Raw genomic sequence first — 18,414 nt, 5'->3', positions numbered from 1 at the left:
GTGCAGTTTTGGTCTCCAAATTTGTGGAAGGATATTCTTGCTATTGAGGGAGTGCAGCATAGGTTTACTAGGTTAATTCCTGGAATGGCGGGACTGTCATATGTTGAAAGACTGGAGCGACTAGGCTTGTATACAATGGAATTTAGAAGGATGAGGAGGGGATCTAATCGAAACATAAGATTATTAAGGGGGTGGACACGTTAGAGGCAGGAAACATGTTCCCAATGTTGGGGGAGTCCAGAACCAGGGGCCAGTTTAAGAATAATGGGTAGGCCATTTAGAACGGAGATGAGGAAAAACCTTTTCAGTCAGAGAGTTGTAAATCTGTGCTCATGTTGTCGACCTCCCCGTGGTGAGCCCTGTCAACTGACCTCAGTCAGGCGACCGACAACAAACAGACAGCAGAAGCAGAAGCAGCTTCATAACTTCTGTTGCCTCAAACGCAAGAAGAAATCTGTGGAATTCTATGCCTCAGAAGGCAGTGAAGTCAAATCTCTGAATGCTTTCAAGAGAGAGCTAGATAGAACTCTTAAGGATAGCGGAGTCAGGGGGTATGGGGAGAAGACAGGAACAGGATACTGATTGAGATTGATCAGCCATGATCACATTGAATGGTGGTGATGGCTCGATGGGCCGAATGGCCTACTCCTGCACCTATTGTTCTCCAGAGAGGCTGCCTGACCCAATGAGTTACCACAGCACTTTGTTTTAGTTTGTTTTATACTTGTGTTGGGCTTCATTGTACCCGTGTAAATTATGATTTGACTGGATGGTGTGCAAAAGGTTTTTCATTGCATCACAGTGCAGTGAAATAATGAGAGGAACCAGTGCCAATAGATTATTTGTTTTGTTGTCTTTTGAGGTTCTTGTAACTTAGAACGTCAGTGTCAGTTTAATTAATTTGCCAAAACCCTGATCTTTGAGCAGGTTTAAGCATCATTCCAGCAATTGAACAAAGGACTGCAGACACAGCATCAATACTTTTGGATGAGAGGATAAACAGAGGTTTGCATGCTCAAATAAGTACAAATAAAATTTAAAAGAAGAATCATGATCAATGGCAAATGTAACTTTATTTTCAGTAAAAAAACATCAATATTTTATGGTCATGTAGGCATTATTTATTTTACACTCCTTCAAGTAAATGAAACATGTTAGGGAATAGAGGACGTATCATCCATCAAGTTTCATTATACTGAACTCCAATGAGGAAGCCATCTCCTGCGCTGTGTAGCAGTCAAATTTGTCATGAAAAATACACCAACCTTGCATTGATATGAATTTTCATTTCAATTTTACTGAAGTGATGATTATTAACGTTCAGAATAGAAAAGCCAACATTGTAGGCAGATTATCGTGTAGTCCTGTGGCCAGCAGGAACTGTGCTTTACAAATTTAAACAAGCTCATCACAGCCAAGAGGAAACTTCCATTTATGTTGTCTGAATTGTATTCAACAGCAGATTCTCTCTAATTCCTTGACATACAAAGATTGGAGGCCACTCACAACAACTTACAGAGCCATCCTTGGTTGTTTTATGGTACAAATTAGAATAATTACAAATTGTTGCTGATTTGTGAACAATGGCTGAATGTTCATCATCTTTTCCTGGTCAAGAAGAGACCTGTTGTCACGAATCTGTTAGCTCCTGGTCTGGTGAGCAGCGTCAGGAACAGACTCTTCATAATCCTGATTAGGTACTCATGTCCTGGTTTTACAGTCAGTAGGACTTTGTTAATATGTTCACCACTATAAATAAAACAAAGGTTTATTTCTTAATATTAATTTTCCAGCATCATTAAAAACAACTTGTAACAAGCATGCAATCTAATTTTATTTTTACAAAGAATTACTTTATAAGTTGAAGGGGTCTAGTTATCATCATATTAATGATACAGTTGCAATGCACATTTTAGCCACAGGTTTTAAAGTATTTCACCTGATAAAACATTAGAACATTTATAATCGCAAAAAATGTGGTAAACATTGGTTATTGGTTAAACATTTATTTTCAAATTGAAATATTTTATAATAATTCTAGCAGTTGCAAAATTCTCTAGGAATCATGTACCTTCAATTAAACAGCAACATGTTTACAAAACTGCCCATAAAACTGTATAAACTCTTGGCTCATACAATTTCCCCAGGATATATACAATTGTATAAAAAAAGACTGGTCTTCCAGTAAACGACAAATGATGTACATTTCAGGTAAATGACAAAGCATTTTGGCTGATCTACGACTGAAGATCAAATCAATTCACAATGTGCAATAGACTTTATGGTTGGTAAGTTAAAGGGCGATGACTACAAAATAATGGCTTGATGTTTAACAGGGTTATTGCACGAAGACTTAGGTTTAATCCCATACTTGGAATGAAAAAAAAGAGGATGGGTAATACTGGATTTCAAAACCAGAGACAATTTACTTTAAAATTGAGCCATTGTCACCAAATGTGGGTAGGGTTAGTAATGTAATCACCACAATATGCTCCATTCTTCTATTCAGCTATATCCACCTAATTCAAGTTGAGTTTTCTTTTCCGTACACGGGACAAGGCATTCACTGGGAAGTTTGGCCTCCTTTGAAGCCAGTGGCTAGTTACTGTTGATTATTTTAGACAACGAATAACCACACAGGGGTCAGCAGATTACCTCACATGACATAACCAAATAGTACTATTGTCTCAAAGTGCTGGACTAACACAAAGTTATGCCAGCATCTGTCTTTTTTTTTTAAACCAACATCTGCAGTTTCTTGTGTCTATTTGGTATATTAGTATATGATAGTTTCATTCTCACTATTACCAAAACTTGTTTTCTAAAATTCCAAATTTATCTAATTACTTAAATGCAAATTCTGGAATGACCATTCCGGCCAGTTTCAAACTTTTTCAAATGTATTCATTTAGGATCTTGGTGTCACTGGTAATGCTAGCATTCATTGCTCATCCAGTACTGTCCTTGCACTATGCACCTTGCAAAGCCATTTCACTGGTTTCAAGTTATAAATAGGCCAGACTGAGTAAGGATGGCAGATTTCCTTCCCAAAGGGGTACCAGTGAACCGGAGGGGTTTTTAACCACCATTTCTTTTTGGTCATTGCTACTAACTAGTTTTTATTTAAAATCCAGATTAAACAAAATGACTGCCATGAAAGGATTATTCTTCGAATCCTCTAGATTATTAGTCGGGTAATTTAACTGCTGCTCCAGATGTCTTCAGACATTGATGTCTCCAGATCTGCTATGATTTGTCCATTTGTCAGGATACCAAACAACTAAACCAGTACTATCCACCACTAAAGATACCAAAGCAGAGCATGGAATACAAAAAAGAAATTCGGCAGAGAATACATGGACTCACCTGATGTTTCCAAACCAAGAATTAAATGTGAACTGCAAAGGAAGCCATGGATAACCAGGCATAATATGAAAAGTAACTTCAAACTTCGACAATGCTTCATAACTCGAGAAAAGGAACTTCACACTACAAAATAAAAGCAAATACATTCAGACGGGTCAGAATATAACAGTGAATCTAGATAGTGCAGATCTCTGCAGATCAAAATGAAAACTGAGGCACAGTACAAGTCTTGATGTTGCCAATATATGTTAGTCTTTGTTGTACCACCCTTTACATACTGTTGTTACTCTGCTTCAATGTGCACTGTATATTTTGAAATGGATGGCTGCACACTATGGCAACTTGCACTTTCCACAAGTAGCAAGACCATACAAGGCATTATATTAATTGTGCAGTAGATAAGCCCTATTAAAATATTACTGATGCTGTAAATCTAAAATGCTGGAAACATTCAGCAGGTTACACAGTAACTATGGAAACAGTTAATGTTTCAGGTTGAATCTTTCGTTGGAACCTGGTCCCAGTTCCAATGAAGATCTTCAACCTGAAATGTTAACCCTCTCTCTCTGCCCCACCCCACCCCTTCACAGATGCTCTTTGACCTTCTGAATCTTTCCAGTATTTTCTGTTTTTATGACACAAATCTAATGCCTGGTCACTTTAGAAAGATAAATGAGGAAGAAAAGTATTTGAGCTTTGAAAATATTGATTCTTCATTCCCAGCTCCTGCTCCCCAAATACATGCACCACTCTGTCAAAGCGCGCACACTGCTGCAGCTCCACTTACTCCATGTGCTGAATCTGTGTCTTCAATATATCAAATTTTGACCCCCAATTCAACAAGTATTCCAGTTCATCACCAAGTACTCGGCATCGACTCACCACAAGCGAGAGATCAAGTAGCAGCTGGAATGGCAAAGAAACAGAATATGACCGATAGTAGACCTAAGTACCTATCGCCCTGAGTACATATGCCCTGAAGTTAATATGTTCTGTTTTAGCCAACCAGTTCAGAGTGGATCAATCAATGGCTTGTTTGAGATACTGCTATCAGAAAATTCAGTATTGCAGTGACAAAATATCATGCAATATTTCATACAACACTGAACAGACCTTGCATAAATGTCTCGCAGAAATATTACAAAAATATTGCACTTGCATTTACACTTATTTCACCCTTAATTGCAGTTTATAACGGACAAAGCTTCTGGTTAACCAAGGAACCAGCCTGAAGGTTCCTGCGTAAATCCAGTTAGTAACATTTATTTCAGTACTGGGACAATTTAGAATCGTGGAAATTATCCTGAGATTTGATTAATTTTGTCTATGTAATGCCTCTGCTTCTCAATTTCTTAATTTCATGTAAGAAAACACCTTTAGAGTGTTATTAATAATTCCCTTTGTTCTTTGTACATATTAAACTGACACTTTTGGGAAATGAGCATTGAGAATTTTAATTATTTAATATTAAGATCTGACAGATTTATGTAGATTCATAGACCCTTCTCCTTAAAGTCAATATGTTGGCCTGATCAGCTGACATCAGATACAAGTCTTGTTTCTCAGACTTTCATTCGGGAACAAATTGCAAGGGTGGAAAAGAGGGCTTGTCAAAAAATCCTATCAGATGGTAAAATTATACAAATGATATGAAAATCAGACCCGACTAGTTTTAAAGAAATACTCTTCGGGAACATGGTTAACCAATAGCTTTGTCACATAATTATGTCCATTTCCTTCCCCTTATAAAAGGACAGTGAGATGACAACGTCATATTCAATAGATGCTGGAAATACAACAAAAAAAAAAAAGATTTTAGAAGGTAACTGATCACTTTTTGCCTGAGACGAGAGAAACCGATTTACCATTTCGGTCGGTTGATGACCTCTCATCAAAACCATAAGCAGTAAAATATTTAATGGATTATAAATGAAGTACAGGAAACAGATGCAAGGACCACAAGAGGCAAACAAACACCCAAAACACAGCAAAGGGGGGAAAGCAGAAACTAGTTAATGATAAAGAAATGTTGATGCGTAATTTTATCCATACCATGGGGAGCTGAGATTCTTTTGAGTGTGTCTGATGCCAACTGTCTCGATTCTTCCAGTATGTCAGAATTAGCTCATGAACAAGCTTTGAGTGTGCAGGTGTTTCTTCCTCTGCAAAATATATCAAAATGCTTTAAAAAACATGGTTTTGAGCAAGTTTGCTGAAAAGAAGAATATTATCCATGCAGATTCAGTAAGTAAGAGTTTTGTTTAAAACCTAGGATTCATTTTTAAATTTGGGCATTTTCACATCCTTTTTCTCTACAGATGCTGCCTGACCTGCTGAATTACTCCAGAGCTTTGTGTCTATCTTCCAAAAGTTGTAATACTGTTTTGAATGGGAAGGCGGCTGGACCTTGCAAGAAGGTACGAAATTGAAATAAATTAGACCAGGAGTTCAGGAGGGTACACTGGCAGCAGTTATTATGGGCAAGACCACACACAGGAGTTGTTTAAAGGCCAGTTGATCAAAGTTTAGAACCATCAGGTTCCAGTGAAGAGGAAGGCTGAGGATGGCAAAGTAAGAGAACCTTGCATGACTATAGTGCTTGTAAATTTGGTCACAAAGTAAAAGGAAGTACATGCAGGGTTTAAGATAATGAAATCAAACAGGGTCATTGAGGAATATAAAGGAGGAAAGAACTCAGGTGGACGATTAGAGGGGCCAAAAGGGGCCACCATGTGGGTTTGTAGAGTTGGATGAAAAACCCCAAAGCTTTTTATACCTATCTTGAAAACAAGAGAGTAACCAAGAAGAGGGTAGGACCCTTCAGGGATAAAGAAGGGAATTTGTGCTTGGACTCTGAGGATATAGGCAAGGTACTAAATTAGTACTTTGCATCTGTTTTCACCAAGGACAGCAAGATCAGTGTGGAGAATACTAATATGCAACAGCAGTTTGAGATTCAGGAGGTGTGGTGTTGGAGCTCTTTAAGAGCATTCAGGAGGATAAATCCCCAGGATCTGATGGGATCTATCCCAGGTCATTGAGAGAGACAAGAGAGGAGATTGCAAAAGCCTTGTGGAAGATCTGTGTGTCTTCTCTACCCACAGGCAAAGTCCTGCAGGACTGGAGATGGCTAATGGTGTTCTTTCATTAAAAAATGTAGAGAGAATCCAGGGAATTATAGGCCGGTGAGCCGACGGTGGTAGGGAAACTATTGAAGAGGATTCTTGAGGAATAAGATTTACTTCCCATTGGAAGAGAATGGGGTGATTAGGGAAGACAATATGGCTTTGTACATGGCAGGTTATATTTTACTAACACGATTGAGGGTTTTTTCCGCAAAACTGTCGAAGGTGATTGATGAGGATAGGGCAGTGGATGTAATCTACATGGATTTTTAGCAAAGCATTTGACAAAGTCCTCCATAGTTGGCTGATCCAGAAGATGAAGATGCACAGGATCAATCGTAACTTGGGTTGTATGGATTCTGAACTGGCTTAGTGATAGAAGATGAAGGTTGTGGTGCTTCATACAGCGAGGTATAGGTCAGTTAGAAATGGGCGGAGAAATGTCAGATGGGATTTAATCCGAGCAAGTGCGAGGTGTTGCACTTTATAGGACTTCGGTTAGGCTGCATTGGGAGTACTGCATGCAGTTCCGGGTGCCTAATTACATGAAGGATGTGCAGTCATTGGAAAGGGTGCAGGGAAATTTTACTGGAATGGTGCCTGGATTAGGGGACATTAGCTAGAGAGAGAGCTTGGATAGACTTGGATTATTTTCTCTGTGATGCCAGAGGTTGCAGGGAGATATGATAGAAGTACATAAAATTATGAGAGGCATAAATAGGGCAGACAGTCAGAACCTTTTTCCACAGGATGGAAGAATCAAATACTATAGGGCATAATTTTAAGGTGAGAGGGACAAAGTTTAGTGGAAATGTGCAACATTTGTATACGGAGATGGTAGTGAGTGCTTGGAACAGGTTGCCGAATACAGTTGAGACAGATACTTTAGTGGGATTTGAGAGACTTTTGGATAAGCAAATGGATATGCAGGGAGTGGAGGGATATGGAGCAGATAAGAGTTGGTCTTGGCATCATGTTTGGCACAAATATTGTGGGCAGAACAGCCTGTTTTTGTGCCGTACTATTCCATGTTCTCATGCAACCCAAACTATTAAGCTTATCTATACCATGTGCTAAACTTAACGTAAATTGCAATCGCTCTCTGCCTTCCCTTAAATTTCCTATTGTATTTGATGGTGACTATCTTGTTCCCACAGCCTCCAAGATTCTATCTCCCCAACAAATGGCACGTTTTTACTTCAACCAAACAAAATTTGCCAAATATTATCAATTAGTTGGGGTGCAGTGGCATAACAATATATACTATCAGAAAAGGGAAACTTAAATTAAATAAAACTGGAATTTGAAAAATTTGTATTGGTGTACCATGAAACCAGCAGATCATTTCATAAATATCAGCTGGTTTACTCGGGTCCTTCTGGGAGAAAAACATCCTTACTTGGCTTGACTAAAGTGGAATATAATAGGGTCACGGGTGACAAATTAAACCCTGCAGTGCTATTCCATTTAAGTAGAATTGGATTAATGATAAGAGTATATTACATTATTTTACAATTTAGCCACCAAATGTTGTTTAAGTTATGATTTTTTAAGTCTTGAGATTTTTAACCTATCATTAGGGGTAGGATTGTAATCTGATCTTGTGAATCACAGGGACAGATGCAGGAACAGATGCATAAGAATCTGTTCATAGGGGCAAATCAACAAATTGCAGCTTTCAGCTCAATGTCACCTCCTCCAACCTCATCTACTGTATCCGCTATTCTAGGTGTCAACTTCTCTACATCAGCGAGACCAAGCGCAGGCTCGGCGATCGTTCCGCTGAACACCTCCGCTCAGTGCGTCTTAACCTACCTGATCTCCCGGTGGCTCAGCACTTCAACTCCCCTTCCCATTCTCAATCTGACCTTTCTGTCCTGGGCCTCCTCCATTGTCAGAGTGAGGCCCAGCGCAAATTGGAGGAACAGAACCTCATATTTCACTTGGGTAGTTTACACCCCAGCGGTATGAACATTGACTTCTCTAACTTCAGAAAGTCCTTGCTTTCCTTCTCCATCCCCTCCCCAGTTCTCCCACTAGTCTTACTGTCTACGACTACATTCTATCTTTATCCCGCTCCCTCCCATGACATCAGTCTGAAGAAGGGTCTCGACCCGAAATGTTACCCATTCCTTCTCTCCAGAGATGTTGCCAGACCCGCTGAGTTACTCCAGCATTTTGTGTGTACCTCAGATCTCCTCCTCTCCTCTGGGAATTGTGATGTGCATGCTGCAGAGAAACATGGGCCAAGAGGATAGAGATGGTGTCCCACTTAGGGCAGCACGGTGGCACAGCGGTAGAGTTGCTGCCTTACAGCGAATGCAGCGCCAGAGACCCGGGTTCGATCCCGACTATGGGTGCTGTCTGTACGGAGTTTGTACGTGCTCCCCGTGACCCGTGTAGGTTTTCTCCGAGATCTTCGGTTTCTCCCGCACTCCAAAGACATACAGGTTTGGAGGTTAATTGACTTGGTAAATGTAAAACATTGTCCCTAGTGTGTGTAGGATAGTGTTAATATGCGGGGATCGCTGGTCGGCGAGGACCCGGTGGGCCTGTTTCCGCGTTGTATCTCTAAACTTAGTTGAAAGTGCATGGAGGATAGCTAAAGGACCTAACTCAATTGCCTCAATTAAATTCATAATAAAATCAAAAGGAGAATTTTTAAATTAATCTAAAATTGCTTTTGGAAAATAATAATAACAAAAGCAGAAATGTGGAAACTTATCCAAATAATTAACTTTTTAACCTACCATCCAACTGAGAGACGACTTTCACGTCAAGAATTCTGCACTTCTCACCAGGTGAAAGATCTGCATCTGCAATCAGAACAGAATAAATTAAATAGCTATCAAAAATTGAATAAAACTTTGAGAACAAACGGAAAAATACTATAAAAATCCATGGGGCTGCATTATCTTTTTCCTACTATCATGCCACTAATACGAATGCTACAAATTCCCACCGCTCTATTTAAAATGTCTCCATTTCACAAGTGCTCCAACACAATTTAAAAATATAACTTCTGACAGAAAGGGGATATTACTAACAAATCCAAACTGCATGGAAGCTGTTTAATGCCTTTTAGATTGGGAGTCAACTGCTATCAGTTTAACCCAACTGATACAATGTTAATTTCATACTGTATCTCTTGATAAAGGTATTTATCACTATACAAATGATAAACAGAAAGATATTTTGAATAAATATCAAGCAGGTTCTTACACAACGTTTAACAGTCAAGCTGGTACCTGCTCTCTTCACTCTCCAACCTGCATTTAAATGCAGTGCCACAGACAATTTCAGTCAAAATTGTTATAACAATTTAGTCCAGATCTATGCTGGCTTTCAGAACAATTCCTGATCATTGACCCACTCAGGACAATTTAGCGTAGCAGGTTAAACTACTAGCACTTGTTTGATATGTGGGAGGAAACCGGAGCACTTGGGAAAAATCCAGACATCATTGGACCTTGGAATCAAACCAAGGTGCAACAACGGCACTACCATTGTACCCAGAAGCTGATTCCTGAATGTGAGGCCCTGCAAAACTTCTTGTCAAAATACACACCAAGCAATAGTTACACCATTAATTAATTCCACTATTTAATGAAATGTAAATCACCAGAACCTCAAATTTATTACCTCTTGAAATGTATGAAAATGCCATTGGGATTGCTGGAAAACAGCAGAAAATTCGATTTTTGCCTCTGTACTCCAAAGGAAAGGGATGATCTGTAAATTGTCCCCAGTGTGTAGGATAGAACGGGTGATCTTTGGTTGGCATGGACTCGGTGGGACAAAGGGTCTGCTCCTAAGCTGTAGCTCTAAACTAAATTAATTGGGCTGAATAACTTGTCTTTTTTTCTGTTAAGATTATGCAGAAATGAAAAACATATTTGCAAAACTTTGTGGGTTGTGTGCCAAACAATACGTACAATTGCTAACTACAATCACTTGGACAAACCTTTAGACAATCACCCCAGAACGTACCACAGTTCAAATCTCACTTGAACAGGTACGGAATGCTAATTTATAATTAAATCAATCTAGAATAAAGAGGCTAAAGTCAGCAAAGGTAATCACAAAATGATTAGTTGTTCTAAAAGCCCATCCGATTTATGTTCTTTAGGGAAGGGAATCTGCTGTCCTTATTTGCTCCAACTGAAACATCCCCAAGCTAACAACAATCGAGTAATTTCTCAACTTTGCTCAGCTGCTTGTAGCACAGCGGTAGAGTTGCTGCTTTACAGCGAATGCAGCGCCGGAGACTCAGGTTCGATCCTGACTACGGGTGCTGCACTGTAAGGAGTTTGTACGTTCTCCCCGTGACCTGCGTGGGTTTTCTCCGAGATCTTCGGTTTCCTCCCACACTCCAAAGACGTACAGGTATGTAGGTTAATTGGCTGGGTAAATGTTAAAAAAAATTGTCCCTAGTGGGTGTAGGATAGTGTTAATGTACGGGGATCGCTGGGCGGCACGGACTTGGTGGGCCGAAAGGGCCTGTTTCCGGCTGTATATATATGATATGATATGATGATACGATTGCTCAGTTCAAGGGCAATTAGTGATGGGAGAAAAAGTGCTGTGCTTACCATTGATGCCTATATCCCGATATTGAAAATAATCATTACATTTCAGTTCTCAAGTAAAAACTGCACCGTACCAATTATTATTTCACCAACAAAACAAATACATTTCAATTTTTGTAACTACCTTCAGCCTTCCCATACTGCAATGTCAGCTCTAAGGAGCCATAAAGAAAACTGTAAACAGCTTGATCATCTTGACACGGCAACAATGTCCATTCTAGAAGCCTGAAAAACAGAAGTTTATTAGTGCAAGAAAAGGATAAAATGTAAAATATTCATCAGGTACTAATATCACACGTCAAGTAGTGATATTGAAGAAAAGACAATAGGCACATTTTGAGGCAAATTGAAGCATACTGCTATCCTGCTGGTGAGGGTAGACCATAATTTTCTCTTACAATCTAGTAAAATACATTTTACCATTTTCAAATAAAGTGTTCATTTGAAATTTAGATATTTAAAAATTCAAAATCTGTGTTATCTGCTGACTTGGCATTTGTGGATCTGCAGTTACGATATTGGCCAATGACCCCAATTTGAACTTTACAAACAAAAATATCTAGAAACATACACATTGAGGAATCGATCATTGTCCACACAAAAGGGGTGATAGATTTACAGACGACTTGGGTCAAGATTTTCTGCTGTGAATAGAATCTTTGCAGAACTCGAATCTTGCAATTTACAATTATATATTAATGATTTGGATGACGGAATTAAAGTAACACTAGCAAATTTGCAGATGATACAAAGCTGGGTGGCAGTGTGAACTGCGAAGAGGATGCTAGGAGGTTGCAGGGTGACTTGGACGGGTTGAGAGTGGGCAGATGCAGTGTAAGGTAGATAAATGTGAGGTTATCCACTTCGGCGGCAAGAACAAGGAGGCAGATTATTATCTCAATGGTGTCAGATTAGGAAAAAGTGAAGTACATTGAGACCTGGGTGTCCTTGTACACCAGTCACTGAAAGAAAACATGCAGGGACAGCAGGCAGTGAAGAAAGCTGATGGCATGTTGGCCTTCATAACCAGAGAATTTGAGTATAGGAGTAAAGAAGTCCTTCTGCAGTTATACAGGGCCCTGGTGAGACCACATCTGGAGTATTGTGTGCACTTTTGGTCTCCTAATTTGAGGAAGAACATTCTTGCTATTGAGGCAGTGATATAGGTTCACGAGGTTAATCCCCGGGATGGCGGGACTGTCATATGAGGAAAGAATGGGCTTGTATTCACTGGAATTTAGAAGGATGAGAGGGGATCTTATGGAAATATATAAAATTATAAAAGGACTGGACAAGCTGGATGCAGGAAAAATATTCCCAATGTAGGGGGAGTCGAGAACCAGGGGCCACAGTCTTAGAATAAAGGGGAGGCCATATAAAACTGAGATGAGAAAAAACTTTTTCACCCAGAGTTGTGAATTTGTGGAATTCTCTGCCACAGAAGGCAGTGGAGGCCAATTCACTAGATGAATTTAAAAAAGAGTAAGTTAGAGCTCTTGGGGCTAATGGAATCAAGGGATTTGAGGAGAAGGCAGGAATGGGGATGATTGTGGATGATCAGCCATGATCACAATGAATGGAAGTGCTGGCGCGAAGGGCCAAATGGCCTCCTCCTGCACCTATCTTCTATGTTTCTATGTTTCTAACACAGCGGTTCAGCACTTACTCCTGAAATTCTTCATTAAGTTCCAACATTTTGGCAGCGTTTTCCTGCTGCGATTTTTCACCAAGGACTTTAGCAAGTTCACTGAAAAAGAGGAAAAAGGAACACCAAGAAAGTGAAAAATTAATAGCAGGATTAAAAAAATTGCTGAAATACAAAGGAATCTGAGCTGGAGTGCCACTCTGCAGCTCAAATGAAGGAGTGTTACTCTTGGAGGACAACCTCCAGGTAGTAGTGTTTTCAGAGCACCTGAGAATCCACAATTTATCTACAAAGAACACGAACAAGCTTATTTTTAGCAGATGAGACCTCCAATGGTGTGATATCACAATAACTCTTGTTCTGTACAGCTCAGCAATAGTTTCTACTTTTTGTCCCTGTTTTTTAAGCCATCCTCTAAAAGTAACTTGCACAAACGCTTCACCACCTTGTTCCATCAAATTACATCTGCCCCTATTTATAACTAGCATTGTAAATCAGAACAAGTATGTTATCACCAATTCAAATAAACCCTTAAATTTGCATATCAAATTAAAACTGATCCAGAGCCAAAAATCTTTACATCTCAATAAAATGACCAATACACAACCAGCAGACATATTCAAGCAAACAAGATCGAAAATATTCATTCATGTAAACATTTAGAAACTTCAGCTCACTAATGTCAGTTCTTGAAAACAAAACAATGGATTAGTGCTGGAAAACCAAAATCTTAAATTTATTGTACCAAAAAGTGTAAATACACATTAGAAATCACAACTATTAATTAAACATAAATACCTTTCCATTTTAGAATGTTCTGCCTGAAGATTCCTCAGATCTGCAGAGAAGGGACAAAGGTAAACAACATATTGCCAGTTTTCTTGTAGCAGGTAACAGAAGCCAATACTCAAAATGCAAACCTGGGAAAGCCAGTCAACAAAAAGTGCTTCAGCTAAATCCAGATGAATTACATTCATTCGTTTTGAGTATGTACTAATCCAAAGACAATAACATTTTGACATGCAGGCCATTTCCAGGCTTTAGCGATACCCAAAGCAAATAAATCGCTTCAGTATTATAATTCAGTTCATCTTGTGTCAAGTGAAATTCAAATGTACAGAACCACAACTACCCCAACAAACATACAAAACTATGTTTCTGTACAAAATGTGCAAGAGTAAGATCTTTGCAGGGAATATTTCAAACAATTTAGGAAATTAATGCGATGGGAGCTGCTGTTTGTGAAGAAAATTCTTATGGATATACATCACACAGAGACAAGTAGACAGAGAACAGCTCCCTCTACATGTCAAAATGTATGCCTTTAAACTTTGTTTTGAAACACTTATAATCACATCATTATAAACTTTTCTTCTTATTGCCCAGTTTAATGTTTTGTTTGCATCATGGACGAGAAACTAGTTTAACGAACACTCCACCAATAACGGGAAATAAAATAAACCCATAGATGCCTTAAGAGTACAGTCGGCTACAGTGCCCAAAATATAAATAAAGTACGAAGTGTGGGACGCAGAAAGAAGACATCCTGCGGATTGCCTGTTGCGTGGGAGAGTGCACAGGAGAGCATAATCTCTTCTACTAAAATACAAATGAGAAAAAACACTTTTTACTTCTGCATCGATAGGTTGTTTACATAGGATTGACACAAAACAGTTAATATTAGTCATGTCACAGTCATTTGGAAACTGGCATTTTAATTGTAAAAATCAGACCAATTCATCCAAGCATTGCTATTTTGGATGACTCGCAAATAATGAGAAATTCGGGGGAAATTATTTCACGTCGGCTGATTATATCATCTAATTTCTTACCCTCATGTCTCTCATTCACAATCTGCTTCAGCTGCATCAAACTCTCATCATGGTCAATGTCATCCATGCTACATTCTACAAGAGGTCCTAAATTTCCTATGTTAAAAAAAAATAAAAAATCATAATTTGCACTATGAAGCGGCGTATTATTTGTTGTAAATTGATAGAAAGATGAATACAGGAATTACTGGAAATTCACAGCATATCAGACAGCATTTATACAAAAGAATTAAAAACCTATTCAGAACTATATTTGGGACAAAATTATTTAAAAATGGATTATTACAGCTACATATTGCCATTAAAAGGACACAGCAAAATTGGGTTGGAGCTTTGTTGGATTAATTATTTAAGTCATTCAAAAGCCAAGATATGTTACCATGGAGGTAGTTTTTAGAACTGTGATTATTCACCTGCTGATGATTAAAAAAGGTAATAGCTCACATTCAAACGGGTTCTCATCCACCCGCCACACACTTTAATAATCCACACCCGGCTAATGATCCACACGTTTACAAGGCGAACATGTAAACTCCACAAAGACAGCACCTGATGTCAGGATTGAACCTGGGTCTCTGGCACTGCCAGGCACCAGCTCTATTATCCGCACCACTGTGCCCCCCTTTGTACTCCAGAAAGTGGTTACCCAGTAGATCACCCAATCTGCATTTGGTTTCTCTAATATAATTGTGAATGCTGAAAGCCATACAATAGAGTCATAGAGTGTGGAAACAGGCCCTTCAGCATAACTTATCCACACCAACCAACATGTCCCATCTACACTAATCCCACGCCTGGGTTTGGCCCACATCCCTCTAAACCCGTCCTATCCAGCCTTTTTGACCATCCCATCTACCTGTGACGACATCATCAAGGAACTGTGTACCATCACTCCCAAAACCCTACCATTCACAGTATAGGTCCTGCCAATGTTAGACTTTCCAAAATGCAACACCTTGCATTCTCTGTATTAAATTCCATCAACCATTCCTCAGCCCACCTGGCCAACCAATCAAGATACTGCTGCAATTTGTGACTACCATCTCATCACCTGCAATACCACCCACTTTTGTGTATCATCTGCAAACTTGCTAATTCTACCCTGTACATTCTCCTCCAAATCATTGATATAGATAACAAACAGTAAAGGGCCCAGCTCCGGATGATGTGGCACACCACTCGTCACAGTCCTCCAGTCCGAGAAGCAACCTTTCACCATCACCCTCTGCTTCCTTCCACGAAGCCAATTTACTATCCATTCTGCTATCTCACCTTGGATCCCATGGGATCTAACCATTTAGTAGGCACGGGGTTAGACAGAGTAGGAGGTTAAAAAAAATGGAGAACATGATTGACTGTTACATGCAATGCGACAATGTCTGCTCCAGCTGCATCACCACTCATCATTATCATGAACATCAGGACAGCTTCTGCATCAGTTGATGCCACCAAACTCCAAAGTAGGAGGTGTAAAAACTTCTGTAGATAGCGCCATCATTCAGGCTATCATAATGGAGAATGAAGGTGCCCTCCCATCAGTTACCAGAAAGCATGCACTAGTTAATCACATTAACAAGGTATAAGACAGTCGAAATTGAAGTATGAGGAAAGGTTCTTCAGCTATCCAAGATATATAATTAATTACCAAGATCTAATGACGCAAGACAGTCATCCATTTTGTTTATCATATCATCCAAGTAATCTTCGTATTCCTTCCTTTGCTGACGTTGTGTCTAAAATAGGAATCAGGAAACATAACATGCCACTCTTATCATTCCAAAATTAGTTTAAATCGGTAATGTATCTGTTCAAGGTAGTGCAGGGAAATTTTATCTAAATGGTATTCACAGTGTAATTAAATCTGTTTTGTCAATCTCCCAAGGACATGTTATAACATCCAAAGCAAAGATATCATTGAGATTCAGTTTTAAAGTGGAAAATATCAAACACTCAAGGCTTACCTCTTTTGATAATGAAGATGGGCACAAAATACTGGAGTAACTCAACGGGACAGGCAGCATTTCTGGAGAGAAGGAATGGGTGATGTTTCGGGTCAAGACCCTTCTTCAGACCCTCAGGAGAAAAGGAATGGGTGACTTCAGGTCAAGACCCTTCTTCAGACCCATCGGAGAGAAGGAATTGGCAACGTTTTGGGTCGATACCCTTCTGCAGACCATGCTGCCTGTATGGCTGAATTACTCCAGCATTTTGTGTGTATCTTCGGTGTCAAGAACAAATCAGGATGAGAAGCAAGATATGCAACACTTTAGCCTGTTTTGCCATTCTGGTATTTCAATGCTCACCTCAGCTCCTTTTATATCCCTTTATAATCTTTCCTTACAATAATCTATCACCTTAAATTTAAAATGGACTGAGTTGCCAAAATATTTCCCATTAACCTTTGATTAACTACTTGGCAAATTAATGAGACTGAAACCATAAAAGCTATTTTTAAAGGATTTTTCTGCCAAACTAAAAGTCATTCCACAAGATATAATAATGGGAGTAAAGGCATCATATAATGGTTGGAGGAGCCATTTCCAGTCAGAAAACACTTAAAATCAACCTGATACATTAACTATTTTGCACTTCCCACATGCTACATAACTTGACTATTTGTAACATAGTGTTGTGTCCAGATTTTTCCCTTTCCCAGATCCCTGTAAATTCAGAGTGATTAACTATATTCAAGTTGAGGTAGATAGATTTTTGGGAACAGTAGACTTGAGGGATATTGTAGAACTTGAGGCGGATGGGCCTGGAGAGTACAGTGCTCAAGTAGATTAAAAAGGAAAGGCAGCAAATTAGAATCTGCATAAATGCAACACAATTTTCAGCAATCTCCATTCAGAAGACCAATATTTAATTAGATTTTTCATTTGCAAATTTTCTATTTGGAATGTTTATTCTGCAGTGGTTTTACGTTACTATTTGTTAGCCAAGAGGATGTTGTCATGATCATTAGCAGAAAAATCTAGGACTGCTACTGAATGGGGATTTGATGATTTTGTTCCTGGAATTACGTTTAAGAATTCAGAGGCCGGAAGACACTAAGTTATTTCTCACTTCTTCCTTTCCTTCTTTCTGCTCTTCAACTGTTCAATTGCTGGTGCAAGAGCCACGTTCTTACAACAGCAAGCTTTGAAGCATTCATCTCGTATTGTATGGCTGCTTCAAAACGGCCCAGAGAGCTGAGGCACTATTTCAACAGGCTAAATATTTGTACAAACATATTTTGTCTTGACAGCAAGACTCTCATTGAGTACATGCTGCAGATGGAAATGGATATCACACAGTGTAAGAGGCATCACTGGAATCCCAAGGACTCCCACGCTTTCAAAATATTAATAATTTCACCCTCTCACACTCTGCTATTTCAACACTCTGAAGGTTGTCAATACAAAAAACAGTGGCTGCATAAGGAAGATATTAGGAGATGGAAGGTGGAGTTAGCAGGGGATTTCAGTGCATTCCAGTGAAATGAAGGAAACTAATTGAAAACTATTCCAATTCATTGCCTTGTTAGCATTATATAGTTACTTTGAGTTGCTTTATTCTGATTATTCTTGACATATTTGTTGATTTCTAAAAGAAGATAAAACTCAAAATAATTTAGCTTAAAAATCTCCAGGATAATTTAATTAAATAAATCACATCTTTGACACAAGCCTCAAACTCACGGACTCAATACATTTTTAAAAATTTAATTCTCTCAAAAAAATGGGTTCACCTTTGTAAAAGTCAACATGCAAATGCAGCAGGAAAGAAGATTTGACAATCAGATCGAAGAAAATCTTGTTAATTTCCATTCTAAATTTAAACATTAAGACCACTATTGAATGAAAAGCTGTTTGCAG

The 18,414-nt window shown here is 38.9% G+C and overlaps 1 protein-coding gene across 2 annotated transcripts in view; it reads right to left on the bottom strand.

Annotated features, from left to right (window-relative positions):
• Window positions 1-1,107: 1,107 nt before the first annotated feature.
• Window positions 1,108-18,414, bottom strand: part of knl1 (kinetochore scaffold 1) — a 53,790-nt gene continuing 36,483 nt past the window's right edge. For both annotated transcript variants that reach the window (XM_078406173.1, XM_078406174.1), the window contains 10 exons: window positions 16,203-16,290; window positions 14,558-14,653; window positions 13,524-13,563; window positions 12,747-12,827; window positions 11,205-11,305; window positions 9,242-9,307; window positions 5,419-5,528; window positions 4,154-4,272; window positions 3,367-3,489; window positions 1,108-1,749 (listed from right to left, as the gene is read on the bottom strand). In XM_078406173.1, the coding sequence (XP_078262299.1) occupies window positions 1,599-1,749; window positions 3,367-3,489; window positions 4,154-4,272; window positions 5,419-5,528; window positions 9,242-9,307; window positions 11,205-11,305; window positions 12,747-12,827; window positions 13,524-13,563; window positions 14,558-14,653; window positions 16,203-16,290 (975 nt within the window). In that variant the 3' untranslated portion in view covers window positions 1,108-1,598. The remainder of the gene's footprint in view (window positions 1,750-3,366; window positions 3,490-4,153; window positions 4,273-5,418; window positions 5,529-9,241; window positions 9,308-11,204; window positions 11,306-12,746; window positions 12,828-13,523; window positions 13,564-14,557; window positions 14,654-16,202; window positions 16,291-18,414) is intronic.

Source organism: Rhinoraja longicauda, chromosome 10 (assembly GCF_053455715.1).
Source record: "Rhinoraja longicauda isolate Sanriku21f chromosome 10, sRhiLon1.1, whole genome shotgun sequence".
Classification (NCBI taxonomy): Eukaryota; Metazoa; Chordata; class Chondrichthyes; order Rajiformes; family Arhynchobatidae; genus Rhinoraja; species Rhinoraja longicauda.
Note: the sequence above shows the minus strand (reverse complement) of the source record. Positions and strands in the feature narration are given on the sequence as shown.